The 23,500-nt window shown below is 40.0% G+C and overlaps 1 protein-coding gene across 1 annotated transcript; it reads right to left on the bottom strand.

Annotated features, from left to right (window-relative positions):
• Positions 1-9,064: 9,064 nt before the first annotated feature.
• Positions 9,065-16,105, bottom strand: aqp3a (aquaporin 3a). Its single transcript, XM_076997653.1, has 6 exons — positions 15,923-16,105; positions 11,822-11,948; positions 11,521-11,658; positions 11,296-11,399; positions 10,542-10,759; positions 9,065-10,459 (listed from the first exon to the last, which is right to left on the bottom strand). The coding sequence occupies exons 1-6, from the start codon at positions 16,028-16,030 to the stop codon at positions 10,279-10,281; spliced, it is 876 nt and encodes a 291-aa protein (XP_076853768.1). The 5' UTR covers positions 16,031-16,105; the 3' UTR covers positions 9,065-10,278.
• Positions 16,106-23,500: the final 7,395 nt, after the last annotated feature.

Here is a 23,500-nt window from a genome sequence, read left to right on the forward strand (position 1 = left end):
GGCTACGTTTTCCACCTGAGCTGGAGAAAGAAGACCACAGACAAACATGACAAAAGAAGCTGAAGGTCCAGGTATTGGCAAAAGTAGGAGGCAGAAACCAATATCTTTCTCTTTGAACCAAAAACCTTCTAAGTCTATTCCATCCAAATCCCCTTTGTCTTCTCTTACGGAGACAACAAAAAGAGTCAGCTTGTGACAAAGACCAGACAAGTTCTTTATGTTGAAAAGTGCAGCCTAGATCGAGAAAGGCTGTTCTCCATCATGCGAGATCACATCATCATAGTGACCACATCATGGATGCAGAGAGGATATGAAGTGTTGGTTTTTAAAGGAGAGGACGGATGAGAGCTGAAAGAGGCAACAGCAATGGAGGTGGAGAACGTATCAGAGCTGTGGCAGAAGATAGTGGACCAGCAACTTCTGCCACCATGAAGACCTGTTGTAGAGCAGAACTCAAACTGGTTACCAGGCTGAATCACAAAGATGAAATGCTAATGCACTCAAAGACTATGGCGAGCAATATTGAGACTCCAGTTGTGACTTAAGTCTGAGATCAACATGTTAGAGTTGCTTTTCCATAGTCTTCCTGGTTATTATGAAATAGATTTTTTTGATCACAGTAAATTTATTTTGATATAAAGTTGGGTTTTTTTTTATAGTTCTTTTTCATTTTGTAATTATTATTTTATTAATATTTCCCATCCACTGCTCAATAAATTATAAGGGGTGTGAGTTTTATTACAGCATTTATTGGAATACTATAATGGTGGAATTTAAAAAAACCATCATTAATCACAATTGAATGACAGTTAATTGTCAGTTTGATTTTCACAATCGTGACAAGCCTACCTGTGTCCCCACACTTTCTGGATAACACAGTAGCAAGTTGAAATTCCTCCCAGTTTATAGTCAAACCTTTTGCTCCCTGTGGTAAATTTAGGCTTCTAGATGTAATAACAGAGATGCAACTGGAAGCAGGCATGTGAAGACAGATCTGTAGCCTGTGTTCAGGGAGAACTATCTTCAAGGGTGCAAGTTCAAACAAAGACTCATCTTTCTATTCTGGATCAGACGCAGGTGTGCGTGAGAGAAGAGGTGGGTGGATTTTTTGGTTTGTTTTTGTTTTTTAGAAACAAGTTTTGCAGCTTTATTCTTATTGTAAAGTTGAAATGATTTCAAAGGGAACAAGTTTGGCTTTTAAATAGACAAAAAAGAGGAAATATGGCAATCAAGGAATCTTATAGTCACCAATAAATGAACTTGATGAGATTATTTATAATATTTTTCATTTGCATATGTCAATTGCAATATATTTTCATGTCCACACTGTGCTAATCACTTGCCACATCGATGAATGCATTAGGAACAGCTCTTATCTGCATTTTCTTGTCATTTTAACAAAGTTAGCCTTATTTCACACACTTTATCTTACAATACCTTTAATAAATAAATGGTGAATGATCAAAGCCATTGACAGTAATATATGGGACCTTCTGAGAAATGGTAAATGGAGTCGGGTGTTCCAGACAGTTTAGGGTTGGGTTTGCCCTGGCCTGCCGTGTTATGACAAAACCTGCAGTAACCTGCATTTCACAGCAGAATTCTGTTCAGGTGCAGTTCCGTCATGTCATTCAGGCAGACATCTTACAAATAGAAGAAAGGCAGAATGGTAACTACTCTATCAAGAAGACATCCTGCAAAGTGTTATCCTGACACATTCTTCAAATGTGTTGTCCATGTCTAATCTGTGTTTGTTTTGTTACAATGTAAAAAAAAAAGTTAACATGACGTCCTTGGAATTGGGATTAATATTTTTTATCTTTTAATTTCTTTTAACATTTTCCTTTTGTCTTATCTCCTTTTAATGTTTATTTTATTTATACTGTAAAGCACTTTGAGTTGCATGTATGTATGAAAGGTGCTATACAAATAAAGATTATTATTATTATTATTATTATTATTATTATTTGGATTGTGAAAACATGAGAATATTATTATTTAATATTATTTTCTCCCACTCACTCAGTCTTGGTGACAGCCAGATATCCTATATGTCCTATATGTTTCAGAGGTGTGCAGAAGTCATTCTATCTTGATGGAAGATCGCAGGTAACCAGGAATGTGTTGTCTTAAATGATACTGATAAATCCTGTGCATTTCGATTGGAAACATGGATGAAGAACAAATAAAAAGCAGTTTCAGTTTTTCTTTAATGTTTTGCAAATCTTACAGAGCATCAGTGGTGTGTTTGGTACTTTGTTTTGACTGGAAATTATAGCAGAATCGTTCACATATTTTTTCCATCTGTCCTTTGTTTAAAAGAATTAAAATATAGCTAGCAATATAAAATGTTTCCATATTTTTATTGGATTCCAAATGTTAATTTCATTATTAATTACTTTTGCAACATGATGGCTTCAGTAAACGTTTACGAAAGGTTTGAAATGATCTTTTCAAATGAAGTTTTTAGGTCATAAACACATTAAGAATCACCAATAAGCATTTATACCATAAAAAGGGTGTTGAGTGTGATTTTAGTAATATGTAATGCAAGATTTTCTAAGCAATAAGACATTTTCTGGAAGCATGTTTAGGAGACAAAACTTGGAAGGGTTTATACCACAGTTCTAGTGAATTTTATGTTATATGCAGTTATTGGTGTCTGTGCGGTATGTGACCATAGGATAAATAATTCAAGGGTGGCATTTATCCTTCTCCCAAGGCAATTCAGGATTTAACTATGTATACAGGACTAATTAACAGTGTTTGCAAGCTATAATAACCCAGAGCGATAGTATTTAATACCAGAAAATCTTTTGTCTCTATCTGAAGCCTTCTGGGTATTTCCTGTAGATTGGGATGAAACATTGTAAGTAAGGATGTGTTTTCCCCCAGGGCCAACAACTCTGATAAGAACCCGTGCCCGAGGATGTCTCCACCCGAACCCATGAGCTGAATGGGTCCCTGCCTTAACTGAGGCCCTCCTTCCTCCGTCCCTGATCTGGCTTCATATCTCCATGACTCACTCAATTTAATCTCTTCCTTATAGCTTTGCAGTTCAGGCGGTGGCCTCGAAGACATTTGCTTTTGTCACGTTGCATAGGAACGGGAAAAGAAATGGGAAGCAGGCAAGCCCGGGTCACTGGCACACAGAGTTACAAATGACGTCACTCCTGACTCGCTTTGCTGGTTTCTTTGGGCAGGAGTATCTGATAACTGTTCACTTCAATTATACCGGCAACAAAAGTACAGCACAGTGATGTGAATTTGGCCAAAGCCCAAATGGGATTAGGAAGTTGTTTGTTACAAAGAAATGCATTTTGAGGATCCGGAGAAAGAGGACATTGACAAGCCAGTGATTTTACAAATCTACAGGGAGCGGGAAGCAGATAAAAAAAATCTAGATATGTGCTGACATGGTAGAACGAAAGCAGCAGTTCACTAGAAGCAGACTTCACATAGAGGAAGGTTAAAACACACTCACTTCCCAACATATTATATATACAATAGAATGTTTAATCACTATTCATTACTTCTGTTTTTGCTGCTTTTTGTGGTTTCTGTGGCTATGTTCACATTTGCAGGCTGAATCTGATTTTGTGCATTAATGTGACACAGATCTGTTTTATTTTCATGGATACACAACACCTATCTTTTCAGATTTGAGCCACTTTTATACATGGGGCTAGTTTGGGTTTGTATTGTGTTCATGTAATGTGGCCATGTAAGGTGAATATGAACTGTCAAATTGGAATTTGTGTGTTTTTTCTCTTGTACGCATAATGCTTAGTGCTGTTATCATGAGCCAGTACCTTCAGCACAGCAAAGCAATAATGAAGGAGTGTTAACAGCCCTGAAAATAGCAAAAGCTATCCACCTGGACCTGGATCTGAACCTGATCACATACAGCTGATGGAGTGTTTGCCATCCTCCAGGGAAAAATGTGATGCACAGATTAAAGAGTTGAAACTAGTTTTAATGCCATATCTCACAAAAAAACAGGGATGACGTGTGTAACTGTTATTCTACATAAAGCAATAAAGGTCAAGAACACAAAGTAAAGCGAACCAGCAGACAGCAGAAGTCAAGGCGTGTAGATGCGGAAGAAACGAGGAAGCTCTTCAGGGTGGTGAATGCAATGGAGGTGTCAGCCACATGGCAGAAGGCTGGTTTAGATGGACACTTCCCATGTTCACAGGAGCACCCTGGAGCTCTGGTGGTGAGAGGGGTGATTTGGCATCAGTGCCACTCTCCTCTAGGCGGGTCCAAGGTCAGGAGGTTCATGGGTACAGCGCTGGCTCGAATCCCTGGACACTTCTATAAAGAGGTAACATACTGTAAAGGTATGTTTCTCTGTAGAAAGCACCCTTCTTGTGTTCAGCAATTTCATACAAAAACCGTACTGATCGAGTCACTTATTCAGTAAATATATGGCAGTTTAAAATATGTGTTTTCGGTAAGTGAAGTATAGAAAAGACAAACGATCATTATGGCCAACAATGATAAGATCACTGTAAAATGTGGGAGATGAAGAAAGATGTCAAGACAAGAACGTTTTCTTTTAGTTTCGTTTTTATCCACGATGGAAGAACATGCAAGACAGTGATTCACCAAGGACAAGGACAACATGCACAATTAAACAGACTATGTGCAACATGTAACACTGCTGGCATTGACGACAGCACACACACACACAAAACAGAAACACATGCAACATATTTGCAAACAGACAAATAATTTGAGTTTGCTCTACATTCTGTGAGAAAGAAAACAGGAATGGTGGTGGTGTGAAAACATCGCTTTTTCATATCTATTTTCTTGAAGTGTAACAAGAACATGCAGCTAATAATAATAATAATAATAATAATAATAATAATAAGGAATTGACCCCAAGTAGATTGCATTGTCCCATTAAAGAAAGTATATGATATATAAATATGATATGTGGCATCTGGTATCTTTTAACAACTCGTCATTTTCAAGTGTTTTCCATTAAGGAAAAGTTCTGAAAAGTCACTCTTGAGGAAGAGGAAGATGAATGTGAAAGGACTGAGCAGTCAGTATCAGTTTTTTGCAACACACACCTACAGACTCTAATTTCAGAGGCATCCAACTTTTCACAAAGTTTTACAACCTTTGAAATGCGTCTTAAAACTTACCTCAGTACAAATTTCCAAAGTTTAGTTTTTTCACATATGGACAGCATATGGTGGACCAACACACTCTAGGTGTCCAAGTCTAGAAGAGTCTTAACATGAACGTTTAATGCCAAAGCATAGCACACTCAACAACCTTTCATTAAGCAAATTAGATAACCTAGAACAGATTAAATATTGGGTAATTATGAGTGTTAGAAGTGTTGTCTATACTTCTGGGAGGGCACCACATCATGACATTTCCCAATGCCAGACTGAACACATCTGCTTGAGTTTCCAAAAGAATGAAACTCTGGACCAAGATAACTCAATTCAGCTAAGGCAGTTATGGGAAAGAAATAAACCCGACATAAATCTCACCCATACTATGTACAGTTTCAGACTTTAAAAACATGCAGCTATGCACCATGAACATTATGTTGTTGTGTTATAAGACTCTTAGAAACAGACACCTGTAGTGAAGAAGTCCATTTAATAATTTAATTAAACAAATATAAGCTTGTGGCTGTTCTCTGTCGTTTCTGATGCACAAGACATCAGAGGCCTCTTGAACATAAGTGCAGAAGGTACTTATGGACACCTGTGAGAATAGTTTTGGGATGACAAGTTGAGTCTTTGCTACCAAGTCCAAACTTGTTTGCAGCAAGTAAAAACACTTAACAGTCGCCTGATTTAACAGTTGAGTTTATCAGATGGCAAAGTAGAGACAGAGCTGACAGAAAACAGGAAACGACCTTGAAGCAGTAGAATTGTCTGTGAATCTTCATCTTCTTGTTGATGTTGTTAATAATAATAATAATAATAATGACAACAACAATAATAATTACAACTGAGCTTTGTTGAAAAGTTTGCCTTCAATCTGAGATTACTAGAGTTATTTAAAATTAAAATGTACAGTCCCAATGTCACTGCATGATGCTAGTTAGCTCTGGTATGCAGAAGTATCGCCCAATGTCATACCGACGGAGTGGACCCAGGTATGAAACAGTGAGGTTGTTGTGTGGCAGGTAAGGTCAGTGATCTCTGCTACTAATATGTTAACACGTTGTCATACATGCTATTGATAAACACTGCAGTGAGAGGTTGGAGCAAGTACTGGATATATAGACGCATTCACGTGTGAAACCTGAAGGAACATTTAGCTAATTCAGAGCTAATTCAAGATTTGAGGCCGAAGCAAATGACCGCAGTGATTACCTTGAAAATGTTGCGCTACAGGGCACATCTGGGTCACGGTACGTAGGCGCAGACACTGTTCCTAACACAAACAGGATTTAACACGGTGTAACTTGAAGCGGTTTAACTTTTTCTACTCTCCTTTGCGGTGTTGCTGCTGAGGAGATAAATATGTTTGCTGTTATGCCTAACATTTTTACTTTCTGAATGCAATAACATAAAATCTTAATAAACAAACCAAAAAAATCTTGAAAAAATGTAGAGTGGTCCAGCATAACTAAATATTGGGTGAATAAAAATGTATACAGTGGTATGCATTTGGTTTAATTTTTAACCATAGTGTCCATTTTGTGAACATTTTTTCTAGGAATCCCAATACCTGATACAGTGTGACTTCAGTTCTTTCCCATTTCCCCTATCTTTGCTGTGATGTTTAGGGTGGAGGTGGTCTGACTGGATTAAATTTTCTCTTCTCATACATGATTACAGGGTCTGATTTTCAGGATAAAGAGATGTTTTAGTTCATAAATGCTTTGGTGACAACACGAGGTGATCCTTCATCACTGATATTAGCCATGATCTGTAGCTTGCTCTGTATATGTTAAGCACATAGCACATACTATTCAATTAATTGGTAGAGGACATCTTTGTAATGGTGCATGGTTGTTTTTAGCACCATTAATTATAATTAATGATAGATGGCAGAATGCAGGCCCAAGTTAGCTTTCTGGGGGGAAACAAAAAAAGTATTTTTTAGTGTTTTATAACTTATCTTTTGTAATGTTTTATACATAGTCTTTTGTACTGTCCAAAGTCAGAAAAGCCTGACAGGAACAACCAGGGCGCATCTTTAGTGAAGACCCAGAAGACAAAATACAGAGTCTGCACAAACAAGAACAAACACTGAACAAACTGCTGAATCCCAGGAAGCTGGGGAGGTGGGTGGGAGAGACCAGGAAACTATGGGCAGACAACTACAAGACTAGAAGGGACCAGGAAACAGCCAAGCACTGCGGCAGATGCCATTGATGCTTGGCGAAGGAAACACTGGGAACTGGGAGGAGCAACCCGGCTGATGAGGCTGGAGAACGGGACAAGTGAGAACGTCCAACTCGATCAGGTGTGTGGGCAAGGAAACGGCAATGGAAGGGCTGAGAAAGGACCTCAGCAAGGACCCCCATGACGTTTTATAGTAGCACTCTTAACAGATTCTCAAATTCTTTACTGTCCTCCAGAAGATGCTTTTAATCAAAAGAATAAATATATATTTAATGTGCCCTGGGACCCTTTGCTTATCACTGTTGCCTCTGACTTGCTCATAAAGATCTGGGCCCAAACATTTGTAAAGCTGCTTTGAGACAATACATGTTGTAAAAGTACAATGCAAATGCATTTGACTTTGACTCTGTAGTCGTAGTAGTGAAACACTAGGTCCTCCTTATAAGATGCATGTTTCTCCTCATTACATACATGTTTATTTCAGAAATCAAGCATCATACTAATAGCTCATGTTATATTCATTCAAGATCAGTTCCATATCATCAAAACAGACATGCCCCCAAATCAACCTGATTTTTCTCACACCTCATTATCATTTATACGTCAGGCAACCATTGCCCATGACCACAACACAAGAGTCAGGGCTGGACCGCAGCCCTTTGAGTATATTAGATAACAGATGTGGCGACAAAGCTTTATTACAGTAACAGAAATTTGATAGGACTCTTGTTTTGTTTTTTTTTTTACTCTGTATTTTCAACTGGAACAAAGCAAGCGCGACTGGAGTGGCATGCTCAGTGTCTTGGATGTACACTGAGCATGCCACGACATGAACTAGGAGCGGAGAGGAAGATCTAGCTGTCGGAGTCGTATTTCTTGCCAATACCCAGGATTCGAAAGCTGTGTAATGTTATGTAGTGAGATCAGCTGTCAGATATTTGATCTTGTCACGGCTCGGGGAGCACCCAGACGGAGGGACACGCCCCGTGACACACACACGCGCGTGCGAGCCTCAAGCCCATTAACAGCCACTCCCAAGCAACCAATCGCCTGTTTATTAATCATTATCACACTCACCTGTTCCTTGTTGATTTCGTGCGCCCGACGTCACTATTCCAGCCCAGAGGTGCACATCTCCAGTGCTTCTTACTGAGTGTACCAAGCTTGGAGACACTGATCTTCTTCCCCTTTGTTTAAACGTTTCTTTTTTTTCTTTTGCCAATGACGTTCATTCGCTCTCACTGTGAGTTTGCTTCTCTTTAGTTATGTCCCAGGTATAGAGTTTCAGAGCAACGCAGATCTTCCCTGGAGTCTGAATGCATACTGACGGAATAGTACAACAGAGTGGCATCAGAGCCACATGCAGCCGCTTCAGGGGTCATTAGTGTTAGCAGATAAATGGATGTTTAAGGACTAATGTTTTCCAGTCTTGTTAATAGATAGCCCAAATTATCTAACTTGTATTATGCTGGGTCAAATGCTACCTGTACTAATTCCCTCACTGCAGGTACCAACTCTTAAAAATTGAAGTCCTTAAACTCAAGAGTCAATCATGCTCAAATGGAGTGTGTGGGAGTCAACTGAGCTTGCACAGCACCTGACAAAATGTAGGCGTTTGCATCATAGCCCTCTGGGTAGACTTCTGTAATTACTCCAAAATAACTCATGATTTGCTAGCTGGTAATGACAAATCAATTAAACATGAATGATGTTTTTGAATCAACAAACAGATAGACAATATTATAAAGCTTTTATTGTGATAGCAAACCCGTGCTTTAAAACAGTTACATAATTAAATGACATTGAACAACTCAACAAATGCCATTAACTTGGCATTAGGTTTCTCTGTTGTTCATTCAGTTTTAAGATTAATCTACACAACATAAAAACTTTCAACACTTAAAGAAGCTAAATGTAAAAGATGAAAAATTAATATTTCAGACCATGCAAACTGCAAAAATATAAATGTAAAAAACAAGAAAGGGCATTTTATGTACCAAAAATGCTAAATAAAAATACAATGTATTAAATTAATGGAAAATGCAGCATTCTATAATGCACTCTATAATCATAGCCACATTCCATCAATAATAAAAAAAGCTGTTTTTGTTGACTTATTTCTTCCTTTTCAAAAAAGTCTGTAAACAAGTATTGAAATTGGTATGGCCTTCCCAAAGATTACAGTAGTGCCAAAGCTCATTTGTACAAGGGTTATGACACTAATGAATAACAATCCCAAGTAGCTTTTGATAAGTTTTGTACATTTTACATTTGCTGTCAATGTGAAAGCCACCGTTGATTTGTGTATGACCAACCTTAGTCTTATTAGTCTATAAGCCTCACTATGTCACCCTTAATGGGAGAGCTGAAACTAATTCTAAACGAGCAAACAAAGACTAATTCTACTATTCAATCTAAGCATAATGTTTGATATTAATGTTTCCTGGTTTAAAGAATGCTGACCATAAGAAAAAAAACTATTTACAGCAATGAAATTAGCATTCATTCTCAGCAATGTTCTCATTTACAAAACCTTTAAAAATGGCACGAAACATAGAATACTGTAAATACACATACAGTATTTGAGATACTCTGCATAATTTGACTTTTTTTTCCAATCGTATCTTTCTTTTACAGAATTAATATAATTCGTGATGGTGAAAGACCTTTTTATGTAGGAAATGTGAAGTTGTTCAGAGATGTTACACAAATTCACCAATCCAACTGGGCTAAGAGCACTTCTGCACAAACTAAACATTTGGGGAGGTATGTGGCACTAAGCTTCATAATAGTCTTACACCTGCACCTGTTTCATGACTTTCACGCGACATCAGAATTGCCTGCGAGACAGGCAAGGACAGTCCTTAAAATCATCATTTAGCCGGCACTGAAGTTAGTAAGGTGATTATGGGACGTGGTAGGGGTGGTTGTGCTGTGGTTCGATGACTCAGGGAGCCAAGGAGCCGTCGTTAATGTCGTTGAGTTTGACGTTGTCTTCTGCCACCTTCCTTTTGGCCCGCGCCTCACCTTCTACATGCCAGCCGACCATCAGCTGGTACACGAGCACCCCGACCACGGTACCAAGGAACGGAGCGAAGATGGGCACCAGGAACCAGTAGTCATTCGCACTGTTGAAGAAATAGCATCGTTGGACTCTACCGATGAAAAAAGGGATTAACCTGAGTTGCTTATGTGTATAGAATGACTTACGTGAAGACTTGGCCACCCCAGCCAGCAATAGCAGTGAAAAGTCGAGGTCCAAAGTCCCTGGCTGGGTTTACGGCGTAACCAGAGTTGAAGCCCATGGATAAGCCGATGACAAGCACTGAGAATCCCACAGTGAAGGCCTCAAGTCCTTGTGGGATAGGGTTGTTGAACGGGTCCACAATGGCCAAGATACAAACAATCAATGCAGCAGTGCCTATCAGCTGTGAAAGTGAGACACAATAATCGAGTTAGTACTCTTAAGAGCCGTTCAGTTCAGATTTATCTATGACTTGAACCTCTGTGCAAATTCAGGTACTCCTTCTATCTCATTTCTAATTTAAGTTAAAATGTTGTACGTTTCATAAAAGTTATCTACTAGACCACCTGTATGTGAACAGCCCTTGGAAAAAATTTTGACCCGCCATATACAATTATCTGAACTCTTGCTGGATTTGGGAAGTTTTGGGAGTACACTGATTGCTTCCATCATGAATTCATATTAAAAAGAAAATTATCAGGAGGTGATAGGAGGAGCCCATCAGGAGCCCATGACAAATGATTTGTATTCATGGTGAACCTCCTCATAATTGTTCAGACGCTGTCCTTGATGTACCATACGAAACTGCGACTGGCTGTGTCAATAATATAATAAACTAATTTTATGGAAGGAATGTTAAAACACACTTTAGAATCTACTAACAGTTTGCAAATATTTATTTGTTATTAATGAAATCAGTCTATTGTTGCAGTCACTAACCTGATCAAAAAAGCCATTCACAACACTGAGGTGTTCATTGGGGTAGGTAGCGAAAATTCCGATTGGAAGTTTTTGGTCAATTGCAGCTTTTTTCATCAGGGCGTCTTAAAACAGACAGACAGACAGACAGACAAACAGACAGATGGACAGACAGATAGACAAATAATTAAACAACATGCATGGGACTCTTATGTCACAGTAAAGGGCTTTGTCTGTGCTACTTACCATAATACAGGCCAAAAATGATGCCTGCACCCAGAAAGGCACCAAGTGTCTGGAAGAAAAAGTATACAGGGAATTTTCTCCATTTTGACCTTCCAAGGAGGCAAAGGGCAAAGGTTACAGCTGGGTTTATATGACCTCCTGTAGGAGTGGGAGTCGAGGGTCAAAGGTTAGCAACGTGATTCAATGTCCCAGAATTAATATAATCAATATAAATGGATTATTTCATTCCTTTCCAATAACTGAGACGCATACGTTCTTAAATCTTAAGAATTTAATTCTATTTATTTGAGTTCATATGTACCTGAGACCTGGCCGCAAACCAGGATTCCAAGCGTGGCTGCAAAACCGAAGGCTAAATTTACAGCAAGGAAGAGGCCGTGGCTGCCTCCACTGAGCTCTTTCTGAGCCACCGAGCCACAGCCAAACATCTGCAGACAGAGAAAAGACAACACTGTTAGAGGAACAAAGACTCTGCCATGTTCAGGCAGGCTATGTTTGTCTTCTTATAAATAGTCTTTGCGGTAGCACGTGACGCCATCTTGATCTTGCCTTTCCCATGCAGTTCACAGCTGGATAATGTTAGGCTAATGGTTCACAAGCATAAAATAGTAAAACACACAGTGCAAAATGAGATACATGACATGACTAAAAAGAGAGATTAGAAATTGTAGTGAAGTACACAAAGTTTCAATTCCAGAGAAACAAGACATTTTGGACAGAGTTCCCCTTCATCTGCTGTGTGTGTGTATATGTAGTATATTACAGTATATGTAGTATAGTATATATATTAGCAATGCTACATTTTGTCATATTTTCATATTTACTGCTGAATGTTGTGATTTACTGCTACAGGAATATCATCTCAGTCAAGTTTACAATGTGAATCAATGACTGTTTGACTGGTAATGGGATGTGACATGATGTTGTGGATAGATGGCTTTGATTTGTTGGCCGCATGCCTTCATAAACAGCCTGCAGAGTCTATTTAGCATGCCTGTTGTTCACCTTTCGTGTGTTTTCTCTTGTGAATTTAACCTGCAGCAAGTCATGCCAATTCTGGCAGACCATTCGGTACATTCTCCATTTTCTTAGAATCTGGAGCTCCAAAACTTCAAATCCTAAGAAAAGGTTCCAGAATTGCTTCTGGCATGTATTAAATCTAGAGAAGACACCTGAAAAACCAAACGTGAAGCCAAAGAACAACGTTTCCCTATCAAACAGCAGGTATGGAGTCATAGATCATATGGTCATGCAGAGCATTCCATTCTTTAGGTTCTCTGGATCGTATTAAGTTCATCTCAAACATGGCATGCTTCTTCATCTTGCTGCACCTCGTTCGTCCTTGGTCAAATACCAACCTAGACATGCTTCGTAACAAGCAGAGCTTCTTTGGCTTACACTGGGTCCATTATATGACCAAGAGGAACCTTAATTTCTACAAGGTGACATTGTTTTACTGAAACTGAAATGGGAAGAGGTTGTGAGTTGAGGTTTCCTGTTGATTCCATATATCAGTTACTTTTGCTCTGACACATTTTAATTCTCTGCCCTGGCATGTTCACAGTTTTGAGAACACTTAGCTTCAAACAGATGTGCAAATAAACATTCAAAATTCTTAATAGTTAACTCTTCTGTTGTGTTCGTTTTGGCTAACACTCACTTTTGACTGGGAATTGTTTTCGAAACTTGTTATTTTATCTCTTGGTTAACAGTTGGCTCTTTTGACTCCTGAACTGGTTGGTGTGAACGTTGCTGCAGTTGCTGGGTCTCACTGATACAGCAGAGCATAGCGTTCGTGGAAGGTGGTGGCGCCCTTGAATGAGAGGCTCCACCATTCTTTTGCCAAGTTCTTCAAGGCACCTTCAAGGTTCTCCTCTTGTAGTGTTTGTACTCGTACCAGCCTGGACTGATCTCATTGTGATCAGTGATGTTGAACAACTCCACCCTGGGCCAACGTTCCATCATTCTTTTGCAGGACTACGTGCCAGTAACCTACAAAAGTGCAATGCTGTAGACACCACACAAAATCAACACGTAGGCTTCAATATTTTCCTGGCCTATCACCTTGCAGGTATCTCTCAACATAAACCCTTCTCTCTTCCTGGTTTGTCTTGTTCAGGACAGTGGTTACAATGGAGTCTGTGAGGAGAAGTCAACTTAGGATATGGCATATCGTGTTTTGGACTAATAGGAGACCACACCTTCAGCTGGGTCTTCATCCTCATCAATGTCATTGCCTTCTTCCTCTGAGTTGTTCTCTGTGTCTTCTGTGTCAACCATTGTGCTTCCACAGACTGAATTGTGAGGCCTCAGAAAATATTTATAACCCAGAGCTGTGAGACAGTTGTGCATCAATGTTTTTTTTTGTTTTTCAACTGGTATGGGATGTCTACAGGAAGTCGTGGTGGTTACCATGGAAGCCAAAGAGGGGCACAAGGTGTGTGTGTGTGTGTATGTGTGTGCATGTGTGTGCGCACATGCGTGAGGTGTAAGAGTAGATATGTGAGAGTAAGCACTCTTATACACTTGTACTCTCACTTATTCATTTCCAATGACCGGTCATTTTTTACCAGGAACACCGTGAGTGTATACAAATTCCATAAAACACAAATATTTATACAAATCTTTCTTATTAACTTTATTTGTTCAAATACCATGTGTGAACAAAACCATGGAACCTCCTGACAGAAGGATGAAATTTATGGCAGAGAGAGGTCAGATTTGAACACAGCATAAAAAAACGGCCTGTTCAATGATCTGTTCCATTTGTTCTTCTTTTTTTTGTACTAAATTGCCCTGGAGTCAGTATGTCGAAGTCAGCATGCCAGAGACAGCATGCCGTTCCACTAATATCCTTTGCAATGGGTGTGGTGTGATCATTTATGACCACTCAACAATAAACCTTTGCTTAGTCCTGATGTGTTGCTACTACTAGACAGGCACCAGTCATAAGTTCTCATCTAAAACATTTGAATAATTTCTGCAATATTGTACCAAATTCCTAATTTTCTTGTCCAGGAATGGATGGTAACAGCCTCATTTGCTCAAATTAGCTGCATGAAATTGCATATTTTGCAGTTATGTATTTTTTATACAAAATCATGTTAGTACACATTTGTTTGGTTTTTTGGCCATTACCTACAGGATAAATGTAATTAAATGTAAATGTAATTAAATTTTGATGTAATTCACTGTTCCCAGATACTACATTGAAGTTTCCAAAAACTCAAGTCCACTTGAAAAGCCTCCTCGGATCAAAGACCTGAGTAATAGACATGCTCATATTTCACACCTACTCTTCCTCCACCTATTGTCACGTCTCCACCCAGTACCACATTCCTCACTGCGTCTGCTGCCCATCAGTCTTTACATTTTATGAAACGGCATCATCCGTGAGAAATGAGCGTTACGTGAGAAGCATCTCCTGCCATTTATCTCCAGTGTTGCTCATGTGTTGAGACTGCAGTGTCACAATTAGTCACTCAGATGTGGCCATGGCGAGGCTGAACCTCTGTGTGTAGGTCACACTCCCTTTATGCACACACGCATGTAACTACAGCCATGTATGTGCAAAGGTGCCAGTCTTTGTGCATGCAGATAAGGACCCTCTTTCATGTGCGAGAACGCCACACAACCCATTTGGTTACATTTGCTCAGCAAGTCAGATAACTGTGCAAAGACATGGTTCTTAAAGGTTTAAGATAGGAAAGAGCAAATATATCTTTATATCAAAGGCAAGTACCATATGCAGTATGTAACATGACATGTACTAATAGGTCATCACTCTGCTCTTTATCTCACAGCGAAACCATCACACGTATTATCATATAAATAGGAAAATGAGGGCGAATTAGAGGTACTTTCAGCCCGTAATACATAACACACAAAATTTTGCAGTCTCTAAATTACTTCACCCATGTAAGCTCAGACCTTATCAGCTGCTTTCAGATCATAACAATGACAGTGAGGAGGGAGACATGCTCTGTTTGCATATTTATTTCTCTCAGTGAGCAGGAGGAGATGTTATCACCACTCCATTTAAAGCTTAAAGCTCCAGATGTGCTCATGTTGACATATTGTGGCAGATATAGCTCCAGTTTTGGGGAAAGCAGTGATTAAGTCTGGAAAAGCAGATTGCTTCCCACATGCTGTGCACAACCTTAAGTCTTCTGTCATTGAGAAGTTCAGCTGTGGAGCAGGTGTGTAGTAAATCACTGGGACCCACTGGAATGTGCTATCTGTCTTTCTAGGGTCAAACTCCAGCCTAATATCTAATTGCTGACCATTATGTGGGACCTCTACACACATACCGCAGTGTTCAGGTTTCTCAAACTCAAACAAGCATGATGGGAAAAATTTCTACCTAAAGAGTTAAATGAGGACCATAACAGGTGAGACTCACCACCAGGATAAGAGTGCCCAGACACTCAGCCAGCCCCTGTCGTAGCAGCTTGTTCTTAATGTACAGGGCCTGCGCCACTTTATCCAGGAAGATCTTCTGCTTGCTCATCTTGCAGCAGAGCTGGGGTCCCTTTTCCTTTAGGTGAACTCTTTAGCTTACGTCCCTCAAAGGATTGTGACCAGCCGAGCCCCGCAATCCTCCTCTTATAGGAGAGCAAGGGCGGGGACAAGCCGTCATGCAGCTTTCACGGACGGCCTCTGGACACGCCCCCTCCACTACCATAACCCCGCCTGCTGGCTTGTCCAAAGATGCCGTGATTTGTTGCGTGTGCAAGCACGAACCCTCCTTGACACGTTCTCATACTGAAACCTCTTACAAAAACAAATGGGAGGTAGGGAGGTAGGGTTCATAGGTAATAGGTTCATAGGCAAACGTGACCAAAAGCAAATTAAAGAGGGATTACCAAGTGATTAAAAAAACATCTAAACTTTAAATGTTCTATTCAGTTTGTATAAATAAAAAAATCTTATTTATTAAAATCTATTATTTTAATTTCTGACATTTCACTTTAGTAATGGTAAAAGAGTAATCATCTGCCCCTCCCCCTCCAACAGTGCTGATGGAATCAGTACATACATGTCATTCATAGGAACATAAAAAAAAACCCATGAAAATGAAGTCTTTCTGCTTTTTTTCTTTTTCTTTCTAATAGCGCCTTGGGCATTCTCTCATCTTTGGACTAAACAAGCCAGAAAGAGTATGGAAAACGATGGCTGGGATGATGTCTCTGTTCATGCAAGGACATGCATCGGAGAGAGCTTGAACAGCCTTGGGCGAGCTAATGAGCAGAAACATGTCTGTACGGTCATCTCTGAGAGCAGTATAGAAGTTACGGTGATGCCGTGGATTAGCCCAGTCTGTAGGAGCTAAACAATGCTAGAAGCAAAATATCTCAGTACCGTGCCAGATGTAATTGGTGGAAATGAGTCAAAATAGTGAGTGATGGGTGTAGGACTGCATCATTTGTCCACAAATGGTCTTCATTATTGAGCCACATGGCTAATTTAGATCTGTGTCCCCCGTTTGAACTTTTTGATGCACGTTAAAATTCGTGTTCAGTCCTGTTTCTTCTAATTAAGAAGGCAAGTATTGCTGAAGCAAAAACTGGCCTACCTTTATATGATGCTCAAAACAACCATTCACGCCTTTGTATCATCGCAATTGGATTACTTTAATTTGCTGTTTACCTGTTTGAACTGTACAAAGGGCAGCAGCCCGCCTTTTCGCTGGAGTCAGGTGCACAACACCCCAGTGCTTCTGTTCACGTCTGCAGATTCCAGCTCCTGCCTTCTGCACGCATGCTGCTGTGTTGGTCCTCCAACGTGCCAAAAGAAGAATGCTCAGAGCTCCAACGCCATGGTGCTACGCCAAAACATGTCCGCCTTGTAACATACAGGTAACAAAATGCAGATTCACTTTCAGTATGCCGTCCACAAAATATCTTTGGTTTCTTGATGTCTGCTGGAGGATACAATCAAACAATTCCACTCCTGAAATACAGAGGCAACAGCAAAACGTCCAGCTGCATGCTGTTTCTGGCTGCTGCACGCTGTTTTCTGAGTTTGAACTGAAGTGATTGGTTGGTAGTTGATTGGTTGGTGCACTATGGGCTTGTAAACTTCTGCAAACTGTGAAAAAACACAATGCTTGATGCACACAATTTCACAAGAAGCACACTATCTGTGTGATTATTCTGTATGAACAGGCCACACAAGTAAGATAAAAGGTTAAATATGCTTTGAATCTCTGAATTATGTTGATTATGCTGTTTACCGGTTTAAATTGTACAAAGCCTGCCTTCTCACCAGTGCCAAGCATAAGAAACAGTGCTGGCGTATATTTACTGGTGGAAGTATGCCAGCAATGACACTAACCAATAATAAATTAGAAAAGGGACTTGCTGTTCTGAAACACTGGAACTGTGGAAACACACAACACAATAAATGATTATTCATTCTTTCTATTGGTCATACAGCCCCCAGCTTCTCCGCTTCTTTTTTAAATGCTGTAACTGTCACCCATGTATGTACTGTATACACCTGCCAGTAGTGGGCCTGCCCTTCCCACAATGCATTCTGAGTGATTCCAGATTTCATGTGGAAGCCCATGTCTTCTCTGAGATGGCTTAGCTTTTCGTAGAATTAAGGTTGGCATGGCTGGGATGATTGGATGGTTGACATGGCTGGGATGGATTGCTTCTCCTTGTATTCTTTATTATTTCCTGTGCTCCAGCTTATCTTTCATGTTTCTTTAATAACAATTTGCTGGAAAATAATGCTCTACAAAGCTTCAGACAGTTCTTTTTTAAATTAATATTATTATTTTTATTACTTTTTTTCTTATAAGGAGTTACAAATGCAGTATCACTGCGGATATTTCGCAAGATACTGTTACTAAACCTCAAATTAGTCTGTGGGGAAAAATTACTGTTAATAAACAAGAAGTTGTAGAACTAGAATTGTGACTACATTAGACCAAGAGACACTAAAGTTGGACTAGTTCATTATTCTGAGATTTAGGGTCTCCCTGTGTGGAAACTTGTCCTTAAAGATAAATTCCTTTTTTAAAACCTCAGTAGATTATCTCCCAAATCTAGGTTTGGGTAGAGAAAAACACTCTTTTATACACATATAACATTATCTTCATCTTATTATAAGACCTGATGAAGAACACAACACTAATATTTTAGTTGTTACCATTTACTTGAATGATGTTGCTTAAACATAAAAATACCAAAATTGTTTTGTGTAATAGTAAAGCATTCATTTTTTTGGGGGGGGAAAGAAAAAAGAAAAAAAACATTGAGCCTCTTCTCAGATTAAAGCAGTATGTCAGTTTCAGATATGATAATAATTCCATGCTGGCATGCAGTAACTTGACTGGTAAAGAAAAAAGCTTGCATCTAAGACACAAAAACTCTATGCCAAAATGATGACAAGGAAATGTAGCTCATAACAGTAACTGGCAAAAACAACTATCAAATCTTCAACAAATATTAAAACCAAACAGAACACGGTATAACTCATGACTCCAGGCATTCTAGAGCATTCCAAAGATGACATATATGTTTGCCTAAAGGATACATCATCAATAAAACAATGTTTCCGAAACCTGCATCAACCGGCTGTTGACTAGTATAAACCGGCTGTTGACTAGCGAACACGGCAATAACAAACTGCTGGGAGGGGCCATTACAGCAAAGTAAACACGGACTGCACAGGAGCCGCCACAAGATGTATGGGATGTTTTGTCCAAACAGGACAGGTGTGGCTGAAAAGGTTGCAGCATTTCCCTCGGGTGAAGGAGGAAATGGGTGGAGCAAGGCGAAGATGGGCAGAATCACTGAACCGTAGCAAACAGTTGGGGCACGTCTCGGTGCTCGGCGGTGGAGTCCTTTTCTCCATCTGTTAGTCCTGCTCTCCCCGAGGACTCTCTCGCAGAGCTCCTCGTAAATTATATAAACTGCGCAAATTGAGTAGAACGCCTGGTATCTACGAAAGGGTAGCTATGTTTTCATTTGGACGAGTGGACCTGGCATGGATGTACATTAGCCACTGCGTTCGTGCCCAACAATGACACTTTAGGCAGAGCCATGTGACACTGATTTTCACAACGTTAAATCCCTAATATTTGCTGATAAATAGGAGTAGAGCAGGTTCAGTAAGGCTGTTATGACTACCATGTAGTTTCATTCTTATTCATGTCTTGTCGCTAAGGGGGCTCTATGTTTGTAGTTTGAGTCACACACATAACCAGTCAATCTAAACATGTGATCAGTGCTGTCCGCTCTTAATCATCTCTTTGATCCACGGGTTTTTCAGAAACCAGCCATCATAGGTGTTTTTGACTTCCAGGGAATGGTATGACGTCATAAGAAAAGTGAATCTGACGTTTCTTGTGTGGTCAAGCAACTTCTGATACTCGCCATTTTAAGATATGATGCCCCTTATGGTAAATCACAATGGGACCTGTGGGATGATGCAACAGAAATGACATCAGGTACACAGTCAAGCCCGGTTTCCCTGACCTCTATGTGGTCCCCCAGAGGTGAGCAATATTTGATACAATTTGTGTAAATGGGCAGTAAATTCTCACTAACTTTGCATGTAGGCACAGCAGACACAGTAACATCCGGATGGTGGAACTCAACAGTAAGTAGGGAAAAGGTCAGCTAGAAACAGTGGAGGAGTGAGTGGCCCAGGGGAATGGGCTGAATTTTAGCCAGCAAGACTGCCACAGTGCCAGCAGTGTTCACTTACTAAACCACAGCACACTATGCCCACGTGTTATAATACACTGTTATAAACCAGTGAGTTGCATAGCCTAGTACTGGCTTGTCACATCAAAACGAGCTGTCTGTAAAGCTGCTCAAATCAAAATCCTGTCAAGAAATTGAGATGTTAACGTCATAATCCTGTCAGTAAGTTGAGATGTTAACAACTGCCTGGTTGGCACAAATGAAGGAGTCTGTGACCCTACTACAAGGAATATGACAACAAGGGAAAAAGCCTTTAAGCAACCCTGGAACTAGATTTAGGTATATGTTTAGGCTCATAGGCAAAAGATCTGATGAGTATGACATGATACGTTTTTCTCAGAAACATCAGCCACAGCCCAGTTCAGCATGGATGAGGCAGACACTATGAGGAAGAGGCCTTATTAGGAAAAAGCCACAGCTCGTGAAGACCATATCGGGGACGGATTACCTGCCGGTGTAATGCTACGTGCCACAGGTCGTCACACGGGAACTCTGCTAACCAAAGTTGTGTCTCACCAACTGGGAGCGAATAGAATCAAAGAGCAAATCTCTTCCTTCTCTTTTGGATGAAGAATAACCGGGCCTGTTGTTGGCCAAGACGTGACCTCAAGTTTTAAGGCAGGAGAAAAAGATGTTTCATCCAAAATTAAGTGTTAGAAAGCTTCAGTTGGGAATATGGCATCACAGTTTGAAGGTCACCAATGTTTAAGTGTGTGCAAGAAAATAAATAAACTTTTGGAACCACTCATGCAGGGACATGTAAAGCTGGAAGTGCTTTGTTGAATTAAATGTAAGACAATATTCCAACCTAATATGCTGAAGGTTTACCAATGACTGAGGGGGGAAAATCATAGCCGTTCTAATAGGAAAACATTTGAGGATACTGCATATTAAAGACGAAAAAAGGAAGTGATCACGCCAAGTCTCGAGGAAAAAGGAGGGTTTAATGATAACGTGCACCAACTAAAGACCCGTTACATGATCCAAATTAAGGATACAATAACCGGCAGTCAACTGGTACAAAGACAAGACATATATAGACGAACAAACGACCCTTGGGTGGTGGCCTGATGATAGGTTTCACCCACCCAAGGGACGAACACAACACAACAATAACAGGACAACTGCCGCTGTGGACGGGGGAGACCGTCAGACCCCCCCCGTATCGTGACAGACTATTTGCCTCAAAAATATTGAGAGAACATGGTGGAAAATGCTCAAAAATGTTTTTTTATAGTAATTCTGCATAGAATTGAATAGAATCTTTATTGTCATTATTCAGGTAGTGTGACGTTCGGTGGCTGGACCAAGGACGAGACACGAAATCCTTTTCTCACAGACGTCACGTTTATTTTCTACAGGTATTGCGCAATAGCGCACGAGTAACGTATAAACAGACACGGCAACGTGTAGACATTAGACAACGACGAGCACAGGACATTGCGCGAGCGCACATTAAATAGACAAACCACATTAGCCCCAAGTGATTACGAGACAAGTCACAGGTGCGACATATCACACGACATAACCCTAACCATGGAGATCCACTGACGCAGACAATGCACGTGGACTACGTATACACACGCCCAAAGGGGAGGGGCCGGGGTCCTCAACGTGACAGGTAGCCTATAATGAAAATCTCTGTTGCAAACAATACATTTAAGAAAAACTATAATTTACTATAATAAATTTAAGAAAAACTATAATTTGCATATATTTACAAAGAGAAAAAAAACACAGCTTGTGTCGTTAACACATGCTTAAATTTCACACACAAAATTGCTGCGAGAAAAGTGCAGCAGTAGAATTGCACCTTGTCCTTGTAAACAATGAAATATTGAAATATTTCACAGTCACATGTTAATTACAAACCTTAAATAAAACCTTTGAATGTGTTCATATAGAGGTGGGGTAGATGGGGTGGGGTAGAAGGGGTGGGGTAGATGGGGTGGGGTAGAAGGGGTGGGGTAGATGGGGTGGGGTAGAAGGGGTGGGGTAGATGGGGTGGGGTAGAAGGGGTGGGGTAGAAGGGGTGGGGTAGATGGGGTGGGGTAGATGGGGTGGGGTTCAGCTATTTCTGAACTGGTTGGTGTTTTGGGAATGCAACTTCCCAAACTCGGTGCCCCATAACATGATTCAGTGTTTGCAGTATTTGTGCACATGCCCTGCTGTCACGTGACAAGTTCAACAAGAAATTAGATTTTTACAACAGATAAGTACGTTCGAAGGAAATTCACAATGAAGACATTAAAAAACAAAGGCATGACATGCTACTAGAGATGTATTGAAAGATAGTGTACAAGAAGAACTGCATTACTAACATTTTAATCTTTGGATATCCCTCCTTGTAATAATCAACATTGATTTAAGCAATCAAACTTAGTATTGGGTTATATAATCTGCTTTACTGCATGTGTGCAGCCTATCCAAGCTTTGACATGAATGAAAATGAACGGTGCCACTATCTGACTTCCAGGTTGACATGAACTGGCTAAAGCAAATTAGCAATAACTAGGTTATCAGTTTATTTATCAATAGATAATTAGTTTCTTCTTCAACTTCTCATTACAGAAGAGGAACTGAGAGCTATGCTTCCTTTGTATTTGCTTTACTGCCTGGACAATGCAATACTGTAACAGTCTAAGCCAGTAGGAATCCAGCACATACTCTGGGCTAACTGCTACAGTTCTGAAGAAAGTCATAGTTCCAGGACATTTACTGGTTGGACAATATTTTCCGTAACTTTGCAATTGGGTGGTTTTTCCCAATTGGGTGGCTCTTGCCTAATTAGTTGTGTCGTGAAGCGTAATACGTCATATATCAAGTGAAGGTGTCAGGGAGTCTATGGTTGGTCAAACCAGTCTGTCATACACAAAACCGCAGAGATGTCACAGCCTTTGACAGGGAGACAGGTCCATGCAAGCACCAAAAAACAAATGGGTGGCGGGAAGAAGCCAGCTAAGGTGAAACCAGCTTTCTTCCATACCTCGTTTGCTTTTTATGTGCAAGATCGAGCACTGTAATTGAGTCACATTATGGTGAAATGTCTGCTGTTCATAAGAACATGGAGTCTGTTAATATATAGTAAGTAGTGTAAAGGAGACTACATGGTGTGACTCTCATATTGAGCCCTTTGGACTGGTTTTTGTGGCATGGGTTAAATGTGGGATTACAGAAGGATTTTTATTAAATAATCCCCTTCGTCATTGTATAGCAGTGAGTCTCCAGAAAACAGTCTGGAAAACTGGTTGAACTAGCTC

This window comes from Brachyhypopomus gauderio, chromosome 3 (assembly GCF_052324685.1).
Source record: "Brachyhypopomus gauderio isolate BG-103 chromosome 3, BGAUD_0.2, whole genome shotgun sequence".
Lineage (NCBI taxonomy): Eukaryota > Metazoa > Chordata > Actinopteri > Gymnotiformes > Hypopomidae > Brachyhypopomus > Brachyhypopomus gauderio.